This window comes from Candoia aspera, chromosome 1 (genome assembly GCF_035149785.1).
Source record: "Candoia aspera isolate rCanAsp1 chromosome 1, rCanAsp1.hap2, whole genome shotgun sequence".
Taxonomy (NCBI): domain Eukaryota; kingdom Metazoa; phylum Chordata; class Lepidosauria; order Squamata; family Boidae; genus Candoia; species Candoia aspera.
Genome location: NC_086153.1, coordinates 236,908,359 through 236,930,000, shown reverse-complemented (window position 1 = coordinate 236,930,000; position 21,642 = coordinate 236,908,359). Strand labels below are relative to the sequence as shown.

At 42.6% G+C, this 21,642-nt stretch overlaps 1 protein-coding gene across 1 annotated transcript in view; it reads right to left on the bottom strand.

Annotated features, from left to right (window-relative positions):
- The window catches only part of LOC134487457 (sodium/hydrogen exchanger 10-like), a 145,998-nt gene that overhangs the window by 81,924 nt on the left and 42,432 nt on the right, over nt 1-21,642 (bottom strand). Inside the window, exons 8-12 of the mRNA XM_063289270.1 lie at nt 14,289-14,432; nt 9,745-9,922; nt 5,992-6,073; nt 4,106-4,272; nt 311-451 (exon numbers count right to left, since the gene is read on the bottom strand). Coding sequence (XP_063145340.1) covers nt 311-451; nt 4,106-4,272; nt 5,992-6,073; nt 9,745-9,922; nt 14,289-14,432 — 712 coding nt within the window. The remainder of the gene's footprint in view (nt 1-310; nt 452-4,105; nt 4,273-5,991; nt 6,074-9,744; nt 9,923-14,288; nt 14,433-21,642) is intronic.

The following is a 21,642-nucleotide window of genomic DNA, read 5'->3' as shown; positions in this document are numbered from 1 at the left end:
CATGTGGGGGGGGCATCTCATAGGTTTAATAGTGAATGCAGCTCACAAGTGTATGGGGGGGTAGTACCTTTTACTACCACACTGAGTATATTTATTTACTTCAATTTATATAGCCACCCATCTCAAATATATGACTCTGGGCAGAATACATGACTCTGGGTGGATATATAATTTACATAATTACCAAAATGAAGTGGTTGATACCACCAAGAAGCTCTTACCCTAGTCTTGCTAAATACTTTTGCTCTTAGATTACATACGTTAAATATTATATTTTGAAAAAAACATTAATACAAATAAAAATACGAACTATCTGTGCAGTTAAGAGACGTAACCTGGCTTCCTCCATTATATCAGCAATTTGTTGAGGATCTCTCTCAAATGTAATATCTGCACTGCATTCTGGACATCTAAGTGTTCTGATCAATTGATTAACTTCTTCTGAATTTAACTGCAGAAGGAAGAAAAGAACAGTACTGTAACTAAAAACTAATCATTAAATTATTCAGTCAACCAGGAGAGGAACAATATTTTCCCAAAATCTTTTGGGAATAAGCAACATACATTAATTATATTAATAAAGTAATTAAATAAATAAGGATGGTTACAGATAACAGGCAATCTGCCATGGAGGTTCAGATAAGCAAAATCTACAGATTTTTTAAAATATATATTTAACTTATTACAAGTTTAAAAAGTACAAAAAAATACACCCCCCCAACTCACTACAAAAAACTGTAAACAAAAGTAAAAAAGAAAAAACACAATTAATGAATAACAAACGTAACAGAAAAAAAGAAAAAAGAATAAACAATCTAAGCATATCACATATCACATTGAATGTTAAATAGCATTTAATAAAATAAGATTTCAAATTTTAAAAAAATCCGTTGTTGCAAAATATCATGACATCTATGCCAAAGGAAAACATATTGTGTCATTTTTTCATTAGCTGAAAAGATTGTCTTTTCAAAAATGGATGAATAACACATATCCAGAATTCAAACCTTAATATCAGGAATAATACTTTTCTAGTTTCTCAAAATAATTCTCTTAGCAATTCTCCATGCTCCATATAGCCAAGTTTCTTACAGAAACAGTCAAATTCCACATTTTTGGAACATAATCCAATGTAACATTGCTATATATAATTTTTTATTTTTATTGAGTGAAAAGCAACAGAAAAAACAAAACAAAGAAAAAAGGAAAAGGAATAGAATAGAATAGAATACATAAAGGTAGTCCTCGCTTAACAACCATTTGTTTAGTGCTGAAAAAACGACTTGTGACTGGTTCTCACATGACTATCGCATCACAATTTGGGGGCTTGGCAACCAGTTCGCATTTATGACGACTGCAGCGTCCCACTGTCACATGGTCACCATTTTCAACCTTCCCAGCCGGCTTCCGGCAAGCAAAATCAATGGGGACCACGTGAATCGCTTAACAACCTCTGCAAAAATGGTTGTAAAATCAGGTCGTTTTGCTTAACCACCACATCGCTTAGTGACCAAAATTCTGGTCTCAATTGTGGTGGTTAAGTGAAGACTACCTGTAGATATAAATGCATACCTAGCAGTATAATCCCTAATTTGTCTATTCTGTTATTTATTTTTCATATTAATATTAATGTTGCATAAACTTCACAGAGGTGAGGATTAAAGGGAATATTCAAAAGGTGAAATTTGAGATGATTATTTAATAAAAAATAAAAAACGACAGAAAAAATGAAACAACATTCAAGCAACCCCCCTTTTTTTTCCTTTTTCTTTTTTTCTTGACCATTAACTGCTGTTGTTGTTTATTCAGTCGCTTCCGACTCTTCATGACTTCATGGACCAGCCCACGCCAGAGCTTCCTGTCGGTCGTCAACACCCCCAGCTCCCCCAAGGTCAAGTCCATCACCTCTAGAATATCATTCATCCATCTTGCCCTTGGTCAGCACCTCTTCCTTTTGCCTTCCACTCTCCCTAGCATCAGCATCTTCTCCAGGGTGTCCCGTCTTCTCATTATGTGGCCAAAGTATTTCAGTTTTGCCTTTAATATCATTCCCTCAAGTGAGCAGTCTGGCTTTATTTCCTGGAGTATGGACTGGTTTGATCTTCTTGCAGTCCAAGGCACTCTCAGAATTTATACTGTGCTTTAAACTTCTGTGATTATTGCTCAGTTCTATTTAAATGGTTGTAATTACTCTTTAAACAGTTTCTCTTTTTCTTCAAAAACCATATTCTAAGTGTCTTAACTTGCAAACTTTTGAACCTTACCCACCTTTTTTTTCCTGCTCCATATACATTGGTTGGTTCCACAGACTAAATTTCTTGAATCTTTTCCCTTTTCTGGCCATTCTCTCAGGTAGATGTCCAATTGTCCTAGCAGCTTGCTATTTAATAAATTGATACTGCTAATGAATGCCAACTAGCCAAGAAAAGAGGGAGAGTCCTGAACATTTTAGGAATTCCATATCCCTCTCTTGGCCTCCTATCAAAGTGAAAACCGATGTGCATTATTTGGATCTTGTGTTGCACACTCAGGACAGATTACTGATTCTGCTGATGTTTTTGTTTTTGCCAATTCTAAACATCATTGTTCCTGACTAGAGTAGCTCAGGACCTTTATGGGGTTAAGGTGAGAATTCCCATCAATTTTATAAAACTGCTCCTGAATGTTAATACCGTGGGAATACATACATAACACTGATTCCAGATCAGTGCAAATGCAATGCATAGAGGACCCCTTGTGTAGCTGGTGATTGTTATTCTCAAATAAAAAGACAAATCACTAATCTAGATCTACAGTACATTTCTCGATTGGTGGTATTTGTACTAATAATGGTACTCAGAAGCAGTCTAGGTGGGACACAAAGCAAATTCTTAAAAATTTCCAATTCGGTGCGTTCTCCAACACTTGTGATACCCTAACCCTAACCATACCTCTTCTGTGGCCTTTCCACTTGTGTATCTCAGCTGTTTCAGATCACTGAACTAGCCCTCTGCTTTTGCTCCCATATAACTGACCACCTTTGACCCACTACCAGTGGGGCTTATGTGGCTGTGTGTTTAAGATTAAAGCTCCACTGTGCTGACACAGCAACAAGAATAATAATGAGTAAATATAACAGAATGTAAACATAGGTAAATATATAAGCATCCTTTTCAGGAAAAAATGGTTCATTCCCTTAGTCAAATAATATTCAGTTCACTCTAGAAAAATGTGCATCCCTCCATACTGTTTTCCACTTCAGGTCTATACTTAAAGGAGTGTGCCAGGACTCACATGCAAGAGGTGGGATTCCTCTATCACAAAAACTGGCACTCTACAATTCATTAAAACAACACATCTCCCCACTTTTCAGGGGGAGATGGGTGGTGATAGAAATTGGAATAATAAATAAATAAATAAACAAACATCCTTTTTCAGGCCTTCAGAGGAGCCTGAAAAAAGGTGTACCTAATTGAAGGAGTCAACTCATTAAACCTAATGCAACTTGCAAAGCAGTCACCTCTTTTTGTTAATGAGACAGCACTCTGGGGAAAAAAGACTGGCTATTCTAACACATACCAGTGAGATGCAGTGTTCACATGAGATCCAAAATCATTTTCATAGTCTACGTAACCCTATTCTTTTCCCTATTTGATCCCAGTTCCCAAACCAGTGATGCCCTCACTGTGCATGGACAGTATTTTTCAAGCAACCTATGCTTCTGCTAGTTGATTTTACCAGGCAGACAAAATGAATCAACAGCCAAAAGATGCAAACTCCATTAAAACCTATGGTCAAACCTATGGTCAACTCTTTGGTTGTCTTAATTGTAAATACTCTTTTTGCGTTTTTATATTCTGTATTACTATCACATTCTCCATCCAGTTCCTCCATACTTCTTTTCCTCCACTTAGAAGCATTCCATCCTTTCCCACTCAATTCCCAAGCAGCCTATATCCTTCCCACATTTCTACACAGCAACTTCAAAACCTCCTGCATGCTGAATAATGACCAACTCAATTGTACTATGAAAGCTAATATCTTTCATTTCATCATAGCAAAGTTGTAAATATAAATATAAATTTAAATATAAATTTAATTTAAATTATTTATTTGTATTACTTACTCTATAAGGATAATCCATTCTGATTGCTTCTTCTGCCATTGCCCAGTTTGCATCAGCCAAAAACCTATCAAGCTTTAACATTGAAAAAGTGTTGGCCTCCATTTGTCTAATACGTTGAACAGCATTAAACATTGCCATACGCTTTGGAAGAGTAATATTACAAAGCCCTATAGTGAGAGAAAAATAATTGGCTATTATGAAATATGTATGAAATCTGTAAAGATCTATCATAGTTGCCTATAAACTATCATTTTGAGAGGTGCATCTAAGATTTTAACAGCATTTTAACTCATTTTCTGAAAATTTTATTTGTTTTAAAAATGAAACTATCACTTGTCCACAAAACTTGGTGCACTTGAAGGCCTGAGACACCTCTATAACATGATAAGGATCAAATTTTCCAAAAGTCTAGCACTTTAAAATTTCAATAAATTCAAATTGCATGAAAAAACCTTTTTGCAAAAGTGAGCAACTGAGAAATAATAATATTAACAGTAATAATGGCAATTACAAAATAGTTTTAATAGTTTAGAAAAAGATCAGTTCTTCAAAAACACATAGAACAAAAGAAATCTGAAGGTATGTCTTCTCTGGTGAGTCAAACCTCAAATTTATAAAGATTTGAGACCAATTCTACATCCCATGGTGGCCTTACCAGTTTACACTTTCTTTGATATTGGTCATTGGAATAGCTAAGAACTCAGCAGTCATCAGCACAGAAACTAAACATAATCAGATCTGGCTAATACTCAGATGGGAAATCTCTAAGGCAGTGATGGTGAACCTTTTGGGCTCGGCGTGTCAGAAATTAGGAAACTGCCTAACTTAACTCAATTCACCATCCACCGCCCCCCAGAAGAAAAACAATTCTTTACATATTCATTTAAAAAAAAATACAATCCAGACATGTGTGGTGCAGTTTGAGTTACCAAAGAAACTGAACAAAAGGCACTGCAACTCTCCCCACCCACCTATCTCCCCCCCACATCTCTGCCCTTTTGGCCACCCTGCACCCTGCCTTGTGGGGCTGCAAGCAGCCCCAGAACTGCGCGGCTCTGGGGCTGCTTGCCACGCCCTGGGAAGCTGTAGCCACCCCAGCCCAGTCCCCGCGGCAGTCACCCTCACACCTCTGAGACCCCTGCTGCCCTGCCCTCCACTGCCCCAGCTCACCTTGCCATCTTCTGGCTCCCTCTTGCGTGAAGCTGGTTCCTGCAGAACCGGCTTTTTGCAAGGGGGCAATAATAATAGTTGTTGTTATTATTATCTGCTATTTATTATATTATAATAATACAATAATACGATTTGCTAATTATTATAATAGCAAAGCTGGTTTCTGCAATTTATTATCGTGCCTTGGTGCAAAGGGGCGCATTTGAGTGAAGGGGTGTGCTTTTGCTGGCTTCACGCAAAGCCAGTTCCTGGAGAAGCCAGAAACCAGCTTTGCACAAGAAGGAACAAGAAGATGGCAAGGTGAGCTTGGATTATTGCCCCTTCATGCTAAGCCAGTTTCTGGAGAAACCGCTTGCAAATTGTTAAAAGTTAAATTCCTATCCAGACAACGTTTACGCCTTTAAAACTTCATTAAGTGAGGAACTCCAATTCAAATTACTGGAAATATAGATGCATTTTATATATAATTCTCTTGCTTAATTAAATTGGCCAGATACACAAGTCAATCAAACTACAACATTTTCCTCAAATTTGCATTTGATATATAATATGCAAATATTCAATACACTAATTGCATAATCCCAGACATACTAACTCAGACATGTCCAACTGCATTCAGTAGAAATTATTTCCAGGAAAATGTACATAGCATAACCTGTCTGTTAGAGACTGAATAGAAAAACAGTTTTTTTTAAATGGTATTTTTAATGTGTCACCTAATATTACAACCAACTTCTTCACAGTGGTTGAATTAATAATCAAGGTTAATAGTGATGCTGTTCCAGAATGCATTAATATCTGAAATACAAAAGATTTGAAGTTATGATTAGCAACCTGATAAAAATGTTTGTATATTTATGCTACCATATTTTAACGGACCAGAGTAAAGCAGAAAGAATAATAAGAGACATATAGTACAATATCACCTAATATGTTAAAAAAACAAAATTAAACAACCTACCACAGAAGTATAGTTCTGGATTCTGAACTGAAAACAGAATTTTCTCCCCATAAGGAGCTAAAAAAGAAAAATAGTTAAGTTGCTTTCTCTACCCATCCCTTCTCTGCCACTAATTGTTCACATCAATATTTTAACAAAGAGCAATTAAGATTATGTTACAAGAGGTGACAAGATGAACTTTTAGTAACTTATTTCTTTGGTTACAGAGACTCATATCCAAGTTTAGCAGTGGAACTAAAATGGGACATTCTCCATTTTAACCATATTCAATATAATAGAATTCCCTTAATTTCTTGGACAAATATCAGGGTATACAAGGAAGTTGAGTGGAAAAAAAGGACTGCAATTGATTGCTACAAGAATAAATTTGTAAATATCAGATCATTTTGGTTATATTTAGGACTAATATAAATAAGGTGGAAAAGAAAGCAAGAACATGATTCATTTGCTTTATTGATATGCCTCTTTGTTGACAAAAGAGTAGATATAGTATACAAGATCTTTTTTCTCTAAGCATTATACTAAGCATATTTATGAATGTCAGTCAGTGGGGATTAGGCACAATTGTAAGCATTTTAAGTAAGAATAATTATTACTAAATCTGCTTAAATAAATAATTGCAGTAGAAATGCCACAACTTTGGAAAGTACTGTTATAATAAAGGTAATTTTGTCAGCGGGCCTGGGGACCCCAGATAGTTTTGGAGCCAATCAAGTGGCCGATATGGATGTGTTTGGTGCCATCGTGGGTTGCGTATTGTGTTTTTATGTTTTTTAATTCTGTAAGCCGCCTGGAGTTACCGTGTGTGAGTTGGGCAGCCTTACAAATTTGTTTAATAAAATAAAATAAAATAAAATTTCTATTTTGATCCATGCTCAACTCCTGGTGATCACATGGACACATTCATGTAGTTTTCATTGCAAAGTATTGAAGTAGATTGCCTCTGCCAGCTTCCAAGTTTTCTTTTATCATCCCAGTCTACCCTTGTTGCCTGGAAAGTCTCCTGTTTAAGTACTAATCAGGCTCCCAGCTGCTTAGCTTCTGAGATCAGACAAGGCCAACCAGGTATCTCCCCTGCTGAGAAACTGATAATAAACATTTTTTTAAATCTATAATTAAATACAGCTGTTTGAGGCCATATCACTAGAACTAAGCTAAAAATGGAAGAAACTTTAAAATAGATAGTAGGTGGATAACAAGAAATCCAAATGCAACCGCAGAATAACTGAACTGGTTGATCTATTTCCAAGAAAAAAAATCAATATTTTGAAAGTTACATCAGATATGTAAATATTAAATATACCTACATTTATCTACTTGTAGCATTCACAAATGAGAGTTCTGTTGGGACCCCAAAGAATAAGTTCTGATCATTGATAATTGGCAGAGATACAGCAAACATAAAGTATGTGTACCCTAAAGGATAAGTTTGCTCCCACAGTTGGAGCATGTTAAAAATGGTGCCTTCACAACTTTCAGCACTTGACTGAAAAGTTCAGGAATCAAAATCAACAAAATAACAATACAAAAAGTAAAGAAGTAAACTCAATCTTTTCAAATATATGAAGAGGCAAAGGGAATGTGCCTCACAATGCTATTACTGAGGTGAAGAACAATCAACCAAGAAAGTTTAGAGCCGTATCTTTGATCATGTACACTGAGTCATGCATGGGGAAATGCCAAATGAACAGGAAATTCTGAAAAGGTAGAGTTGTATGGCCTCATCATAAGATACCTAATAGAGAAAATAAGAAAATTCAAGAAGGATGTTTCATTGATTGCAGCAAGGCTTTTAATTGTGTAAATCGTGACAGAATATGACATGTATTATGGCTGATCGGTGTTACAGAACTTTTACAATCAACACAAATTTACTATAAGAACTGAATTTGGAGAAATAGAAAGGGAGTGAGACAAGGATGCATATTGTCTCCAGATCTATTTTACCTGAATGTATTATTAAAACGACAGGTTTAGAAGATAATTGGAATAAAAACAGGAGGTTTAAGCACTAAAATCCTAGGGAGAAAGGCAATGACACAATTAGGCAAGATCATGAAAAGATCAGGAATATTTCTATCACAACAAAGATTAGAATAGCTAAAACAATAGTCTTTCTAGTGATAAAATGTAACTGTAAAAGTTGGACACTGAAAAAGACCAAGAGAAAGATACCTTCAAATTATTGGTTTGGAGATGTTTACTAAGAGTACTGTGACCTGCAAAACAAACAATCCATCAGTTCTAGACCAAGGAGAGACTGATTACTAACTTGAGGCAATGATCTTGAAGCAGAAACTCATTAGTTTCACTTACTAGTTATATCTGAATGTTAATAATCAAGAAAGTTAAATACTGCTTTTCCATGGTCTTCCAGGAATAATTTTCATTATGTTTAGGATGAATTAGCTGGCACTTATAAGACAACTGATCATATTTTCCCATTGTTCCATCTGTATTTTATAACAATTTTAGCCCACTTTATCATACATTCTTTCACTTGTTCGTCTGTTTTGAATTTCAATAAATGTTTACACATTTTAGCAATTATATGTTCATCATTTATACACAATTCTATTTCAAACTCAGTCTTACATTGTTCAAAACCATAAATTCTTTTGTCTAATTTAAATTTTTCTAATAACTGTAAATAAGAGAACCATTGACAACTATATCTCTCTATGCCAGTTCTTCTCTTGATTTTATTTTACATTCCACTTGACCAAATTCTAGTATCTCACAATAAGTTAGCCATTTGTGTTTGCCTGTGATTTGTCATCTGTAAAATGCTTCTTGTGCTGAGAGCCACAAAGGTGTTTTCAGGCACAACCTGAGTTTGTATCTATTCCATATTCTCAATATGGCACATCTAACATAATTATTTTTAAAATCCACATTAGCCTTGACTTTATTGTACAACAAATATCCATGCCACCCAAATCTCAGAACATGTCCTTCTAACTCCAAAAGCCTTCTATTTCTCAGCAACATCCATTCTTTCATCCAAACCAAACAGCAAGCTGCAAAATACAATTTCAAATTGATTTTTTTTTGTATTATATGGTATTAAGCCACTAGAATTAGTAGGCTGAGCAGCATAAAAGTGTAAATAAGTAATCTATCATAGATATTCCTTTGATCATGTTACCATCCCTTTAGACAAAATAGTTATAGCATGGAATGAACTCAAAATCCAACTGTTGAGTTCTGGAAAATGAGATCATGCACAACATTCAAGTGGGACACTGTAGCAATATTAAGCCATTCTAAAGACTGAAATTAGCATTAATGCTAATTTTGTATTTTTTAATATAAATTAGACGTCATATCTTCTACAAGTCAAAAAAACATATTTTCATTACTCTATGCAGTATGCTGGATGTGCCTTCACTTCATAGCTTCAAAAAGCAGATTCAGAGGACATTTTGCTCAAAAGGTTTCCATACATTTAGTTTCTTGTACAAACTGATCAGAAATGTTGCTTTTCAAGATACTAATTTATTTTTACCTGGGTCTTAATGTTAGCGTCAAGTGCAGTCCCAGTATCTTTCTGGCTAATTTGAAGAGCCATGTACAAAGTAAAAGTGCCTCTCATTCCACTCCAAACAACAATAGCTCCCCAACGCCAATTAAATCCATAGCCAAGTCGACTCAGAAAAGGGCTCAGTGCCAAAATAACTAAACTCCTAAGTATATAAAATGTAAAAATTAGCAAAAACATATTTAAAATATTAACCAAGTTTTATATAATAATCAAAAATTAAAAATACATTTATTGAACAAATAATTAATCTTATATCATCTACAAGGTAAAGAACTTCATTTATCAATCAACATAAAATTCTGATGTTGTTGTTTATTCGTTTAGTCGCTTCCGACTCTTCGTGACTTCATGGACCAGCCCACGCCAGAGCTTCCTGTCGGTCGTCAACACCCCCAGCTCCCCCAGGGATGAGTCCGTCACCTCTAGAATATCATCCATCCATCTTGCCCTTGGTCGGCCCCTCTTCCTTTTGCCTTCCACTCTCCCTAGCATCAGCATCTTCTCCAGGGTGTCCTGTCTTCTCATTATGTGGCCAAAGTATTTCAGTTTTGCCTTTAATATCATTCCCTCAAGTGAGCAGTCTGGCTTTATTTCCTGGAGGATGGACTGGTTGGATCTTCTTGCAGTCCAAGGCACTCTCAGAATTTTCCTCCAACACCACAGTTCCAAAGCATCTATCTTCCTTCGCTCAGCCTTCCTTATGGTCCAGCTCTCGCAGCCATATGTTACTACAGGGAACACCATTGCTTTAACTATGCGGGCCTTTGTTGTCAGTGTGATGTCTCTGCTCTTAACTATTTTATCGAGATTTGTCATTGCTCTTCTTCCAAGGATTAAGCGTCTTCTGATTTCCTGACTGCAGTCAGCATCTGCAGTAATCTTTGCACCTAGGAATACAAAGTCTTTCACTGCTTCTACATTTTCTCCCTCTATTTGCCAGTTATCAATCAAGCTGGTTGCCATAATCTTGGTTTTTTTGAGTTTTAGCTGCAAGCCAGCTTTTGCACTTTCTTCTTTCACCTTCATCATAAGGCTCCTCAGTTCCTCTTCACTTTCAGCCATCAAAGTGGTATCATCTGCATATCTGAGATTGTTAATGCTTCTTCCAGAGATTTTAACTCCAGCCTTGGATTCCTCAAGGCCAGCTTGTCGCATGATGTGTTCTGCATACAAGTTGAATAGGTAGGGTGAGAGTATACAGCCCTGCCGTACTCCTTTCCCAATCTTAAACCAGTCTGTTGTTCCGTGGTCTGTTCTTACTGTTGCTACTTGGTCGTTATACAGATTCTTCAGGAGGCATACAAGATGACTTGGTATCCCCATACCACTAAGAACTTGCCACAATTTGTTATGGTCCACACAGTCAAAGGCTTTAGAATAGTCAATAAAACAGAAATAGATGTTTTTCTGAAACTCCCTGGCTTTTTCCATTATCCAGCGGATATTGGCAATTTGGTCTCTAGTTCCTCTGCCTTTTCTAAACCCAGCTTGTACGTCTGGCAATTCTCGCTCCATGAACTGCTGAAGTCTACCTTGCAGGATCTTGAGCATTACCTTACTGGCATGTGAAATGAGTGCCACTGTTCGATAGTTTGAACATTCTTTAGTGTTTCCCTTTTTTGGTATGGGGATATAAGTTGATTTTTTCCAGTCTGATGGCCATTCTTGTGTTTTCCAAATTTGCTGGCATATAGCATGCATTACCTTGACAGCATCATCTCGCAAGATTTTGAACAGTTCAGCTGGGATGCCGTCATCTCCTGTTGCCTTGTTATTAGCAATGCTTCTTAAGGCCCACTCAACCTCACTCTTCAGGATGTCTGGCTCTAGCTCACCGACCACACTGTCAAAGCTATCCCCGATATTGTTATCCTTCCTATACAGGTTTTCTGTATATTCTTGCCACCTTTTCTTGATCTCTTCTTCTTCTGTTAGGTCCTTGCCATCTTTGTTTTTGATCATACCCATTTTTGCCTGGAATTTACCTCCAATGTTTCTAATTTTCTGGAAGAGGTCTCTTGTCCTTCCTATTCTATTGTCTTCTTCCACTTCCGCGCATTGCTTGTTTAAAAATAATTCCTTATCTCTTCTGGCTAACCTCTGGAATTTTGCATTTAATTGGGCATATCTCCCCCTATCACTGTTGCCTTTTGCTTTCCTTCTTTCTTGGGCTACTTCTAGTGTCTCAGCAGACAGCCATTTTGCCTTCTTGGTTTTCTCTTTCTTTGGGATGTATTTTGTTGCCGCCTCCTGAACAATGCTGCCAACTTCTGTCCAGAGTTCTTCCGGGACCCTATCTACTAAGTCCAGTCCCTTAAATCTATTCTTCACCTCCACTGCATATTCCTTAGGAATATTAGTGAGCTCATATCTAGCTGATCTGTGGGTCTTCCCTAATCTCTTTAGTCTGATCCTAAATTGTGCAAGAAGAAGTTCGTGATCTGAACTACAGTCAGCTCCAGGCCTTGTTTTTACCGACTGTACAGATGTCCGCCACCTTTGGCTGCAAAGGATGTAATCAATCTGATTTCGGTGTTGTCCATCTGGTGAAGTCCATGTATAAAGCCGTCTCTTAGGTTGTTGGAAGAGAGTGTTTGTTATGCAGAGTGAATTGTCTTGGCAAAATTCTATCAGCCTGTGTCCTGCTTCGTTTTGTTCTCCCAGGCCATACTTACCTGTAATTCGAGGTGTCATTTGACTGCCCACCTTAGCATTCCAGTCTCCTGTGATGAAAATAACATCTGATACTAAAAATAAAATTCTGATACTAAACAAAAAAAATTTTTTTTCTTCCTAGCATCCTAGGGTCCACTTTTTCAGATCAACCAAACGTTGATCCATTGGTTGTGACGAGAATTGACTGACCAGCTTGTTGCCTGAGCCTGACATTGTGGGCTGAGAGAGAGTGACTGACCCAAAATCACTCAGCCAGCTTTCATGCCCTGAGGTGGGACTGGAACTCACAGTCTCCTGGTTTCTAGCCTGGAGCCTTAACCACTAGACCAAACTGGTTCTCTTCATTTTTTAAAATATTTATTTATTTATTTATTTATAAATATTTATTATTTAATATTTATTTAATATTTTTGTTTAGTATCTTTTGATATTAAACAAAAATATGTCACAGTATTGTTTATTTCACATAAACACCATTTTTTCTCTAGGAGCCCAAGGCAACATACATGGGAGTCTTCCCTTATTTTATAGCAACCATAATCCTGTGAAACTGATTAATCTGAGAAAGAGAGACTTGATTGTGTATCTAAATGGGAAGAACTTGAGTCTCTCTACCCCAAGTCAAACAACCATTACACTACACTGGCTCTCCAATGTATTATTCAAATACTATCTATATATCATTTTTCCCAAAACATAGCAGGTGTTACGAAATCTTAAGTGCTCTCGTGTTCATTAAGATCACTATGATTGGTTTTGAGTTATACTGTAATTTACTTAGCTCTAACACATCTTACAATGTCCAGAGAATGACTCTGAATTGCAGGCCTTTTTTAAAAAAAACCTTGCTTACCTCTTCTTCTCTATCCTGTTTAATATTTTTTAAATTATGCTCTCTGGAGAACTCCAAAGCTTCCACACATTTTTTTACATTCTGACATGTCTTAATATATGTATTACTCAGCTATTGATTTTCCCCCCACGAATGAATAGGATATATGCAGCACCTAAAACACTGGCATAATTCATTTCAACCATCAGGGAAGAAGGGATATGACTCCTGTATTCAATAGCAGAAACTTTAATGGGAAACTGTTTTTCTATAGCTTGATTACAATCCAACTCATTAGGAAATTGTGAGAATTAACTATATGTATACAGGTTCAATGTCAGGGCCATATATGTATATGTATACAAGTTCAATGACAGGGCCAGCCGAAGATCAACAACGAGTCAGTGTATTCCAAACTCTAGTTCTTTATTTGCTCTCATCATACAGACAGAATCTTGCCAGACTAAAGCTATCATAACCCAGAAGACTCTAGGGCGGGGCTACTCTAACTCTTTCTGTGTCTCTGACAAGGCTTTCCAAACTGTAAGTCCTCTTATCTCCTTGGAATGCGCTCCCTCCTTCCTGAGAACCAGAGGTAGGTTCAAATTCCACCACATCAACCCCCCCACCCCCAGGGACAAATTCCATCACATCCAATGACATTGCTACCAGAGATTCAGCCAAACAGAGTAACTTACACCGAGGGCTCTCATGCAAAAATAAACTGCAGTGAATGGATCAAAGATTTTTGACAATTACTGTACCACTAAGAATTTTAATAGTGCAATCATACGTACATCTAGTTAAATATAAATTCAACTTTAACTGTGATTTACTTCCAGCTAAATATACCGATGACAGAAAACTAAGAATATTAATTAGATTTATTTATTTATTATTCAAGTTTAATTACTGCCCATCTTCCCCAAAAGAGGGACTAGATGAGTTTTATAAGCTGACAGGCATTGTTTCCAAAAAAAGTTAAAAACCACATATTTACCTTACAAGATTCAGTGAAAGGTAGACTGTTACAATGTAAAAAATATCACGAGTTTCTATGCTTGGAAATGATTTTTGAGCTACCACAATTCCCATTATAAGGTATATCAAAATGTGAGCCAAAAATGTCAACATGGACCAAAATCTATTGAAGAAAAAGGAGATTAAGGGACACATTAAACCCTGCCAATGAGGAAAAAAATATTACAATTATTTATCATTTACTAGTATACCATAAGCTAAATTATACAACTTCTCACTGTCCTACAAAAGTAAATCTCCCACAAACACTTTATACATTTTTATTATATTACTGTAATGTTTAGTTAGTAATAAATGTTAGCCCATTTAAGATTAAGTTTTGTACTGGAAATACATTTTAAAAAAGTAAAATTAGAAATGGGCAAAATTTCACCAATTCCAGTCTGTTTTTATCTAGACCAGAGTTTCTCAACCAGGATTCCATAGAACCCTAGGGTTCCGCAAGAGGTCACTAAGGGTTTCCTGGGAGATCACAATTTATTTAAAAAATTATTTCAAATTCTGGCAACTTCACATTAAAGAGGTGAGTTTCATTCTTTATTTTTAGTTTAAGAACACTGTTAATGCATATATTCAGGCCTACGCATGAAATGAATATAATAATTTTGTGACTTCTGGCCTGTATTTGAGTCTGAATGTACAGGGGTTCCCCGAGGCCTGAAAAATATTTCAAGGGTTCCTCCAGGGTCAGTCAAAGGGTTGAGAAAGGCTGATCTAGACTAACTAAACAATCATTGAGACTAACAAGACAATCATTTGAATAATTCTTCAACGTTTCAAAAACATATTTACTAACGTGCTGATAAGAGTATATAATATGTAGAGTATAAATTGTTTCTTTCCTCTCCCAAATTAAATTGAAAGACAAAAAAAGTATAATTCCATACCACTTCAATACAGAAATGATGGCCACAGAACATGACATTTGAAATATTCCCTGTTCATTTCAATTCTTGAAAACTACAGATTTTATAATATGTGGGATTATAAAGAAACATAGATTGCTTAACTGTAACTTTGTCCTCTTGGTGATTGTCTTTATATATCAGTCTCTGCACCTGCACAGAGCAAACTTTGAAATATTCTATGACTGATTCCCAATCCCAATCCCATACCCCGAATACGTCATTACCCAATAGGCCCACAGATATTGACATCTGCCACCCATCATTGCTTTTGTCAATCAAGATCAGAGTGGTAACATTTGGGGCAGGATGGCTATATGGGAATTAGATGTTCTATCCATAAACCCAATACAGGATTTCTAAGCATTCTGAAATTGGAGGGAAAAAATAATATTTTTGTAAAGATTCCTTCATCAACCTTAGGAGAGTAAGCAGGATTGGAATGTAAACTAGAGAGGCAGAATTGGATGTGGCCAGTTAGAATACTGGGTCTGCCACAGGAATAGTTGGGCATATCAACTCAACAATGAGAGATTATAAGAGGTCTAAGTAGAATCTTTGCCAGACACCAAGCAAAAGAATTGAAGAAGTCTTTGAATCCACTGATATCAAATCCAATCACAGTCATCTCTGGGTGAGGACTGCTGACTAATCAAGTGAATTTGAGTCTCTTTGTGAGCTGATGGCTGCTTATCTTGGGCCCCTTCCCCTGCTTCCTTGTTATTGTCATGTGTGCCATTGCGCTGATGTCTTCAGCTCAACGGCACTCATGACATACTGCCCCCTGTCCGAATAGTGCCCCCCCCGGCTTTCCGGTTTTTTACCAGGAGAGCTGTCAAAATGGTTTTTTTTTTTTTTTTAATTTCCCGCCGGAGTGTTTTCGCCCCTCCCTTTGTTCCGCCCTCTACCTCGTGTCCATCTAGGGTGTGTTCCCAGTGCGCATGCCCCGACCACACCCTGGGTGTGCGCATGCTCCGGCCACACCCTGCTTGTTTGGCTCAGTTCGGCGAGGAGAGAGGCGTGGCTGGTCGGGTGCTTATCAGCTCCAGGTAGGGCCCTTATCTTTATTCCAAGTGCGTCGGCTTTGTTATGTGTGCATCCTGGGCGTTGCCCCCAGGCATGCACAGGTGACCAATGTCACTCCTTCGTGGGCCCGGGCGGGGGGAGGGTGAGTCCCGGGGGGAGGGAGGTCTACCCAAGTCGCGGGCTTGGGAGGGCCCTTTCCCCTGGGGGCGTGGTTGGCGGGGGGGGCCCACGGGGGAAAGTGTTCAGGGGCCGGTTCGGCTTGTCGCCCCTTTGGCTTGTCGGGGTACGTCCGGTGGAATGCCCGGGTCAGGTCTGGCGCCTTGACGTGTTGCGCCGCCACCCATTCTGGGTGGGGGAAGTGTTTCCACCTTACTAGATAGTGTAATATTCCCCTTTGACGGCGCGAGTCGAGTATGTCCCTTACTTCGAAATGTTGTTGGCCGTCGATCATCACTGGGGAGGGCAGCGGCGTGTTCGGGTGCCATCGAGAGGTGGTTGCAGGTTTCAGGAGGCTGGTGTGAAAGACCGGGTGGAGTCTCCATAGATTGTGCGGCAGGTCCAGGCGTATTGCCACCGGGTTCACTATCTGGGTTACTCGAAGCGGCCCGATATACTTAGGCCCCAGTTTTTTCAAGGGTTGAGGTGACTTCAGGAATTTGGTGGATAGGTAGACCATATCCCCTGCCTGGAACGTCGGTTGCTGGCGCCGGTGCTTGTTGGCCTGCTCTTTGTAGGCCGCCTGTGCTTCCTTCAGCGCTGCCGTGATTATTGGCCACGATTCCGCAATCTTCCGTCCCCAGTCACTAGCATCCACTTGGGGTCCCGGGGGTTGCGGTAGCTCCGGTATGGGGACGAAGTCGCGCCCCGAGACTACTTCGAATGGGGTTTTCCCCGTGTTCGTGTGGACGGTGTTATTATAGGCGACTTCCGCGAATGGGAGCAGTTCGACCCAGTCGTCTTGGTGGTAGTTTGTGTATGAGCGTATGAATTGTTCTAGGATGCCATTGAGGACCTCTGTGGCTCCGTCCGTCTGGGGGTGCCAGGCAGTGGATAGGGCCTGTTGGGTCCCCGTCAGCGTTAGGAAGGCCCGCCAGAATTTAGAAGTGAATTGTGTCCCCCTGTCGGTCACCACACGTGCAGGACATCCGTGTAACCTGTACACGTGTATCAGGAAGCGTTTCGCTAGTTGTTGGGCGGACGGGACTGATGCGCAGGGGATGAAGTGGGCTTGTTTCGAAAAGTAGTCTTTCACCACCCAAATGGCCGTTCTCTTCTGGCTGGGTGGGAGATCTACTATGAAATCCATGGAGATTTCCTCCCATGGGCGGGAGGGCTCCGCCACTTTTTGTAAAAGTCCCGGGGGCTTACCTGGTGCCCGTTTGGCCCTAGCGCATGTCGGGCAGGACGCTACATAGGCTTTCACGTCCCGTCTCAGCGCGGGCCACCAAAATTGGCGTCGTGTGAGGTGCAGGGTCTTCAGGAACCCGAAGTGTCCCGCTTGCTTGGCGTCGTGGGATCTGCGCAGGATCGCCTGGCGTTGCGAGTCTGGGACATATATTCTGCCTTCCCCCCATGCCAGGTCCTGTGCCATCGTCACCTTGTCGGGGTTTGCTAGGAGCCAAGGGTCGGTTTTGAGGGCGGCAGTGAGGTCTGCGCGTATCCCCCCTGGCAGTTGTGGATGGCGCCGTCTGGTTATCGGTTGCCCCACCGTCGGTTGTGCCGTGGGGTTGGGCTGTTTCCGAGCGCCGCTCCGGGTGGTCACCGCCATCCCCAGCTGGGATGCGGATAGGACCGTCCCATTCATGTCTGGGGCGGGCTCCTCGTCTTGGGGCAGTCGGGAGAGGGCGTCGGCTAGGAAGTTCTTTTTGCCCGGCATGAACTTCAGCTGAAAGTTGAAGCGGCTGAAGAATTGGGCCCATCTGACCTGTTTGGGGCTGAGGCGTCTGGGCGTTCGGAGGGCCTCGAGGTTCCGGTGGTCAGTCCAGACCTCGAATGGTTGAGTGGTGCCTTCCAGCAGGTGCCTCCATGTTTCCAACGCCGATTTCACCGCGAAGGCTTCCTTCTCCCAGACGTGCCAGCGCCTTTCTGTCTCAGAAAATTTCTTCGACAGGTAGGCGCATGGTTTTAGGACTCCTGTGGGGTCTTTTTGGAGTAGGATGGCCCCCAGGGAGAAGTCTGAGGCGTCGGCTTGGACCACGAATGGCCGTTCTGGATCCGGGTGCGCGAGGATTGGCTCTGTGGTGAACAGCGCTTTCAGCCTGTTGAATGCGGTTTGGCACGCGGGAGTCCAATTCAGTACTGTGCCCGGGTTCTTGGCGCGTCGTGTGTCCCCCACCCCTTTAGTCTTGAGGAGGTCTGTTAGGGGGAGGGCTATCTCCGCGAACCCCCGGGCGAATGACCTGTAAAAATTCGCGAAGCCGAGGAAGCTCTGGAGTTGGCGCCTGTTACGGGGGCGTTCCCAGTTCACCACCGCCTCGACTTTTGCAGGGTCCATTTCTATGCCTTCCCCGGAGATTCGGTACCCCAGGTAGTCTAGGCGTGCTTTGTGGAATTCGCACTTTGAGGGTTTGGCATAGAGTTTCGCCCGTTTTAGCTTGTCGAGGACTTGTCTGACTAGGGTCACGTGTTCCTCGTGCGTTTTGGAGTAGATGAGGACGTCGTCTATGTAGACCAGGACCCCTTTGAACAGGTGCTCATGCAGAACCTCATTGATGAGCTGCATGAATACCCCCGGGGCCCCTGCTAGTCCGAATGGCAGCACTTTGTACTGAAAGGCACCTAGGGGGCAGTTGAACGCCGTTTTCCATTCGTCCCCCTCCCTGATTCGGATTCGGTAGTACGCTTCGCGCAGGTCCAGCTTGGAGAATACTCTGCCCGTGGACAGGTGGGCGAGCATGTCTTTAACGAGGGGTAAGGGGTATTTATTGGATAGGGAAGCTGCATTGAGGCCCCGGTAGTCGGTGCAGAGCCGTAGGGTGCCGTCCTTTTTCTCTCGAAATAGGACGGGTGCTCCGACCGGTGAGCATGCCGGCTCTATGAATCCCCTTTCCAGGTTTTTGTCGATGAACTCCCGGAGGGTTGCCATCTCCTTCGGGGTCATCGAGTAAATCTTCGGCCTAGGTAAGGGGACATTGGGCAGCAGGTCGATCCTGCAGTCCGTCTTGCGGTGGGGGGGTAGTTGATCAGCTTCCGCCTCTCCGAAGACCTCTGAGAACTCAGCGTACTGCTCTTCTGGTGTGGTTGTGTTGTCCTGGGTTGCTGCCTCTGCTCGTCCCACCGTGGGGTTGGTCTTGCCGCTGAAACTGGCGCCCGGTACTTGCCGTCGTCGAATCGGAAGGTGCGGGTCGCCCAGTCGATGCGCGGGTTGTTTGTTGCGAGCCATGGTATCCCCAAGACTACGATGGGCCGTCCTATGTGGGTTACCACGAACAATGTTCGTTCGGTGTGGGTACCCATTTGTAGGGTGACCGGCTCGGTCTGCATCGTGGCTGGTGTCCCTCCCGCTGTTGAGCCGTCCAGCTGGTGAAATGCCAGCGGCATGGGGAGGGGGAGGCAGCGTAGGGAGAGTTTTGCAACTATGTCGGGGTGGATCAGGTTTTTCGAGCACCCCGAGTCCACTAGTGCTGCGGCCGTGGTGACTCCGTAGCCCCCAGAGAGCTTGATCTCCGCCGTTATGACGGAGCTTTCGCCGCTCTGTCAAAGTGATCCGCGCCTCTGTCCCACCACCTGCCTCGCGGCGCGTTTTAAGGCAGGCGGGGAGCGTTTCCCGCCGGCTGGTCTGGGTCTATGGCATCCTCTCCCCCCCAGTGGGCGTCCCAGCCTTCATCCGGTGTCGCTGTGGCTCCGGTCATTCGGCGGTGGGGGGGGTGGCGGGTTCGTTGGTTTGAGGCTAGGTTTCAGTGCGGGTTGAGGAGCGCTCGCTGGGGTTCGGCTGGAGAAGCACTCTGCCGTTTTGTGCCCCATTTTCCCACACCTCCCGCAGGGCCCGCGAGTAAATTTCTTCCTTAGGTGTGTGGGACCGGCCGCCCCCACGTGTGGCGCGGGTACCTTTGGGTGGGTGTTGGTTTTATCTTCCGTCGTTGTCATTAGGAAGGTGCAGTGCGCGTGCTCTGCTTTCCCCGCGAGGTGGATCCAGCCGTGCAGAGTCTCCGGGTCGTCCCGGTAGAGAGCCCATTGAAGTACTTCGTGGTTGAGCCCCCTTTTAAACATTTCTAGCAGGGTGGTCTCGGACCAGTCGTTGATCTTCCCTGCTAGGGCTTTAAATTCAAGGGCGTAGTCTGGGACAGTGCGTGCGCCCTGTTTGAGGCTTTGGAGTGCGCTTTTCGCCCTCTCTTTGGCCAGTGGGTCCTCAAAATAGCGCTTCATCTCCGTAATGAAAGCCTGGAAGTCCGAGAGGGCGGGGGAGTTGGACTCGTACATTTGGACGTACCAGTCCGCCGCCCGGTCTTGTAGCTTGATCGCCACGGCTGCGATCTTGTCCGCGTCGGAGTTAAAGGAGTGTCCGTGCCGCCCCATGAACTCCCTGGCGTTTGTAATGAAAAACGACAGTTTCGCGGGGTTCCCATCAAAGAAAATGGGGAAGTCCTTTGGGGCTCGGGCGTTCTGTGAGTCCCCTCCTCTCGCTTCCCGACTCCTGGCTTCGTCCGCTTGGGCCACTTGTTGATTCACACTCGGCCCCTGGGGAAGCGACGACCCGCTCGGGGTGTGGGCCTGTGCGGGAACGTCGTTGGGTGGCGCCGGGGACATCAGGGATTGCAACATGGTCCTGAGGTCCTGTAGCTGGGCCTCCATGGCCGCGAGTCTGGCCTGAGTTTCCCCTTCCGAAATCCGCGCCGCAGCTGGGGTCGGGTCTGTCGGGGTGTCCGCCGGGTTGAGCCGCTGGTGGGGTTCAGGCAGTCCCATCCGCCGATCCGCTTCCTCCGTTTGGGGGTGCGTCAGCTGGGTCGCCTCTCCGTCCTCCACCGAGCTTGCTGCAGTTGGGCTGCCGCTCCACGCCCGTGGCTGGGGTGCGATGTGGGGCGGGGGGGTCTCCGCTGGTCTCGGGAGGTATGTTGCTCCCTCCCGTGGCCGAGTCGCCTCCGCCATCTCCCTCTGGGGTTGGAGCTGAGGCTCGGGGTGGGCCGGGCGGGTGTCCGTGGCTCCTGGGGTCCGCGGTGCCTCTGGCCTCGATCGGTCCTCCTCCGCTTCTTGCCGTGCGGTTCGCCCGTTCTGGCCGCGACGCGTCGGCCTCATTGCTTGTGGTCTTCTCGCCGTCTAGTCCTCCCGCGGCTCGTTGTCCGGTGGGGCTTGGCGAGGCTGAGTTTATGACTCTCAGCTTTATGTCATGCCCTGTCTATGCAGAGTAAAGCACTGACGCTGATTTGTGCGAGAGCAGATTCAGTT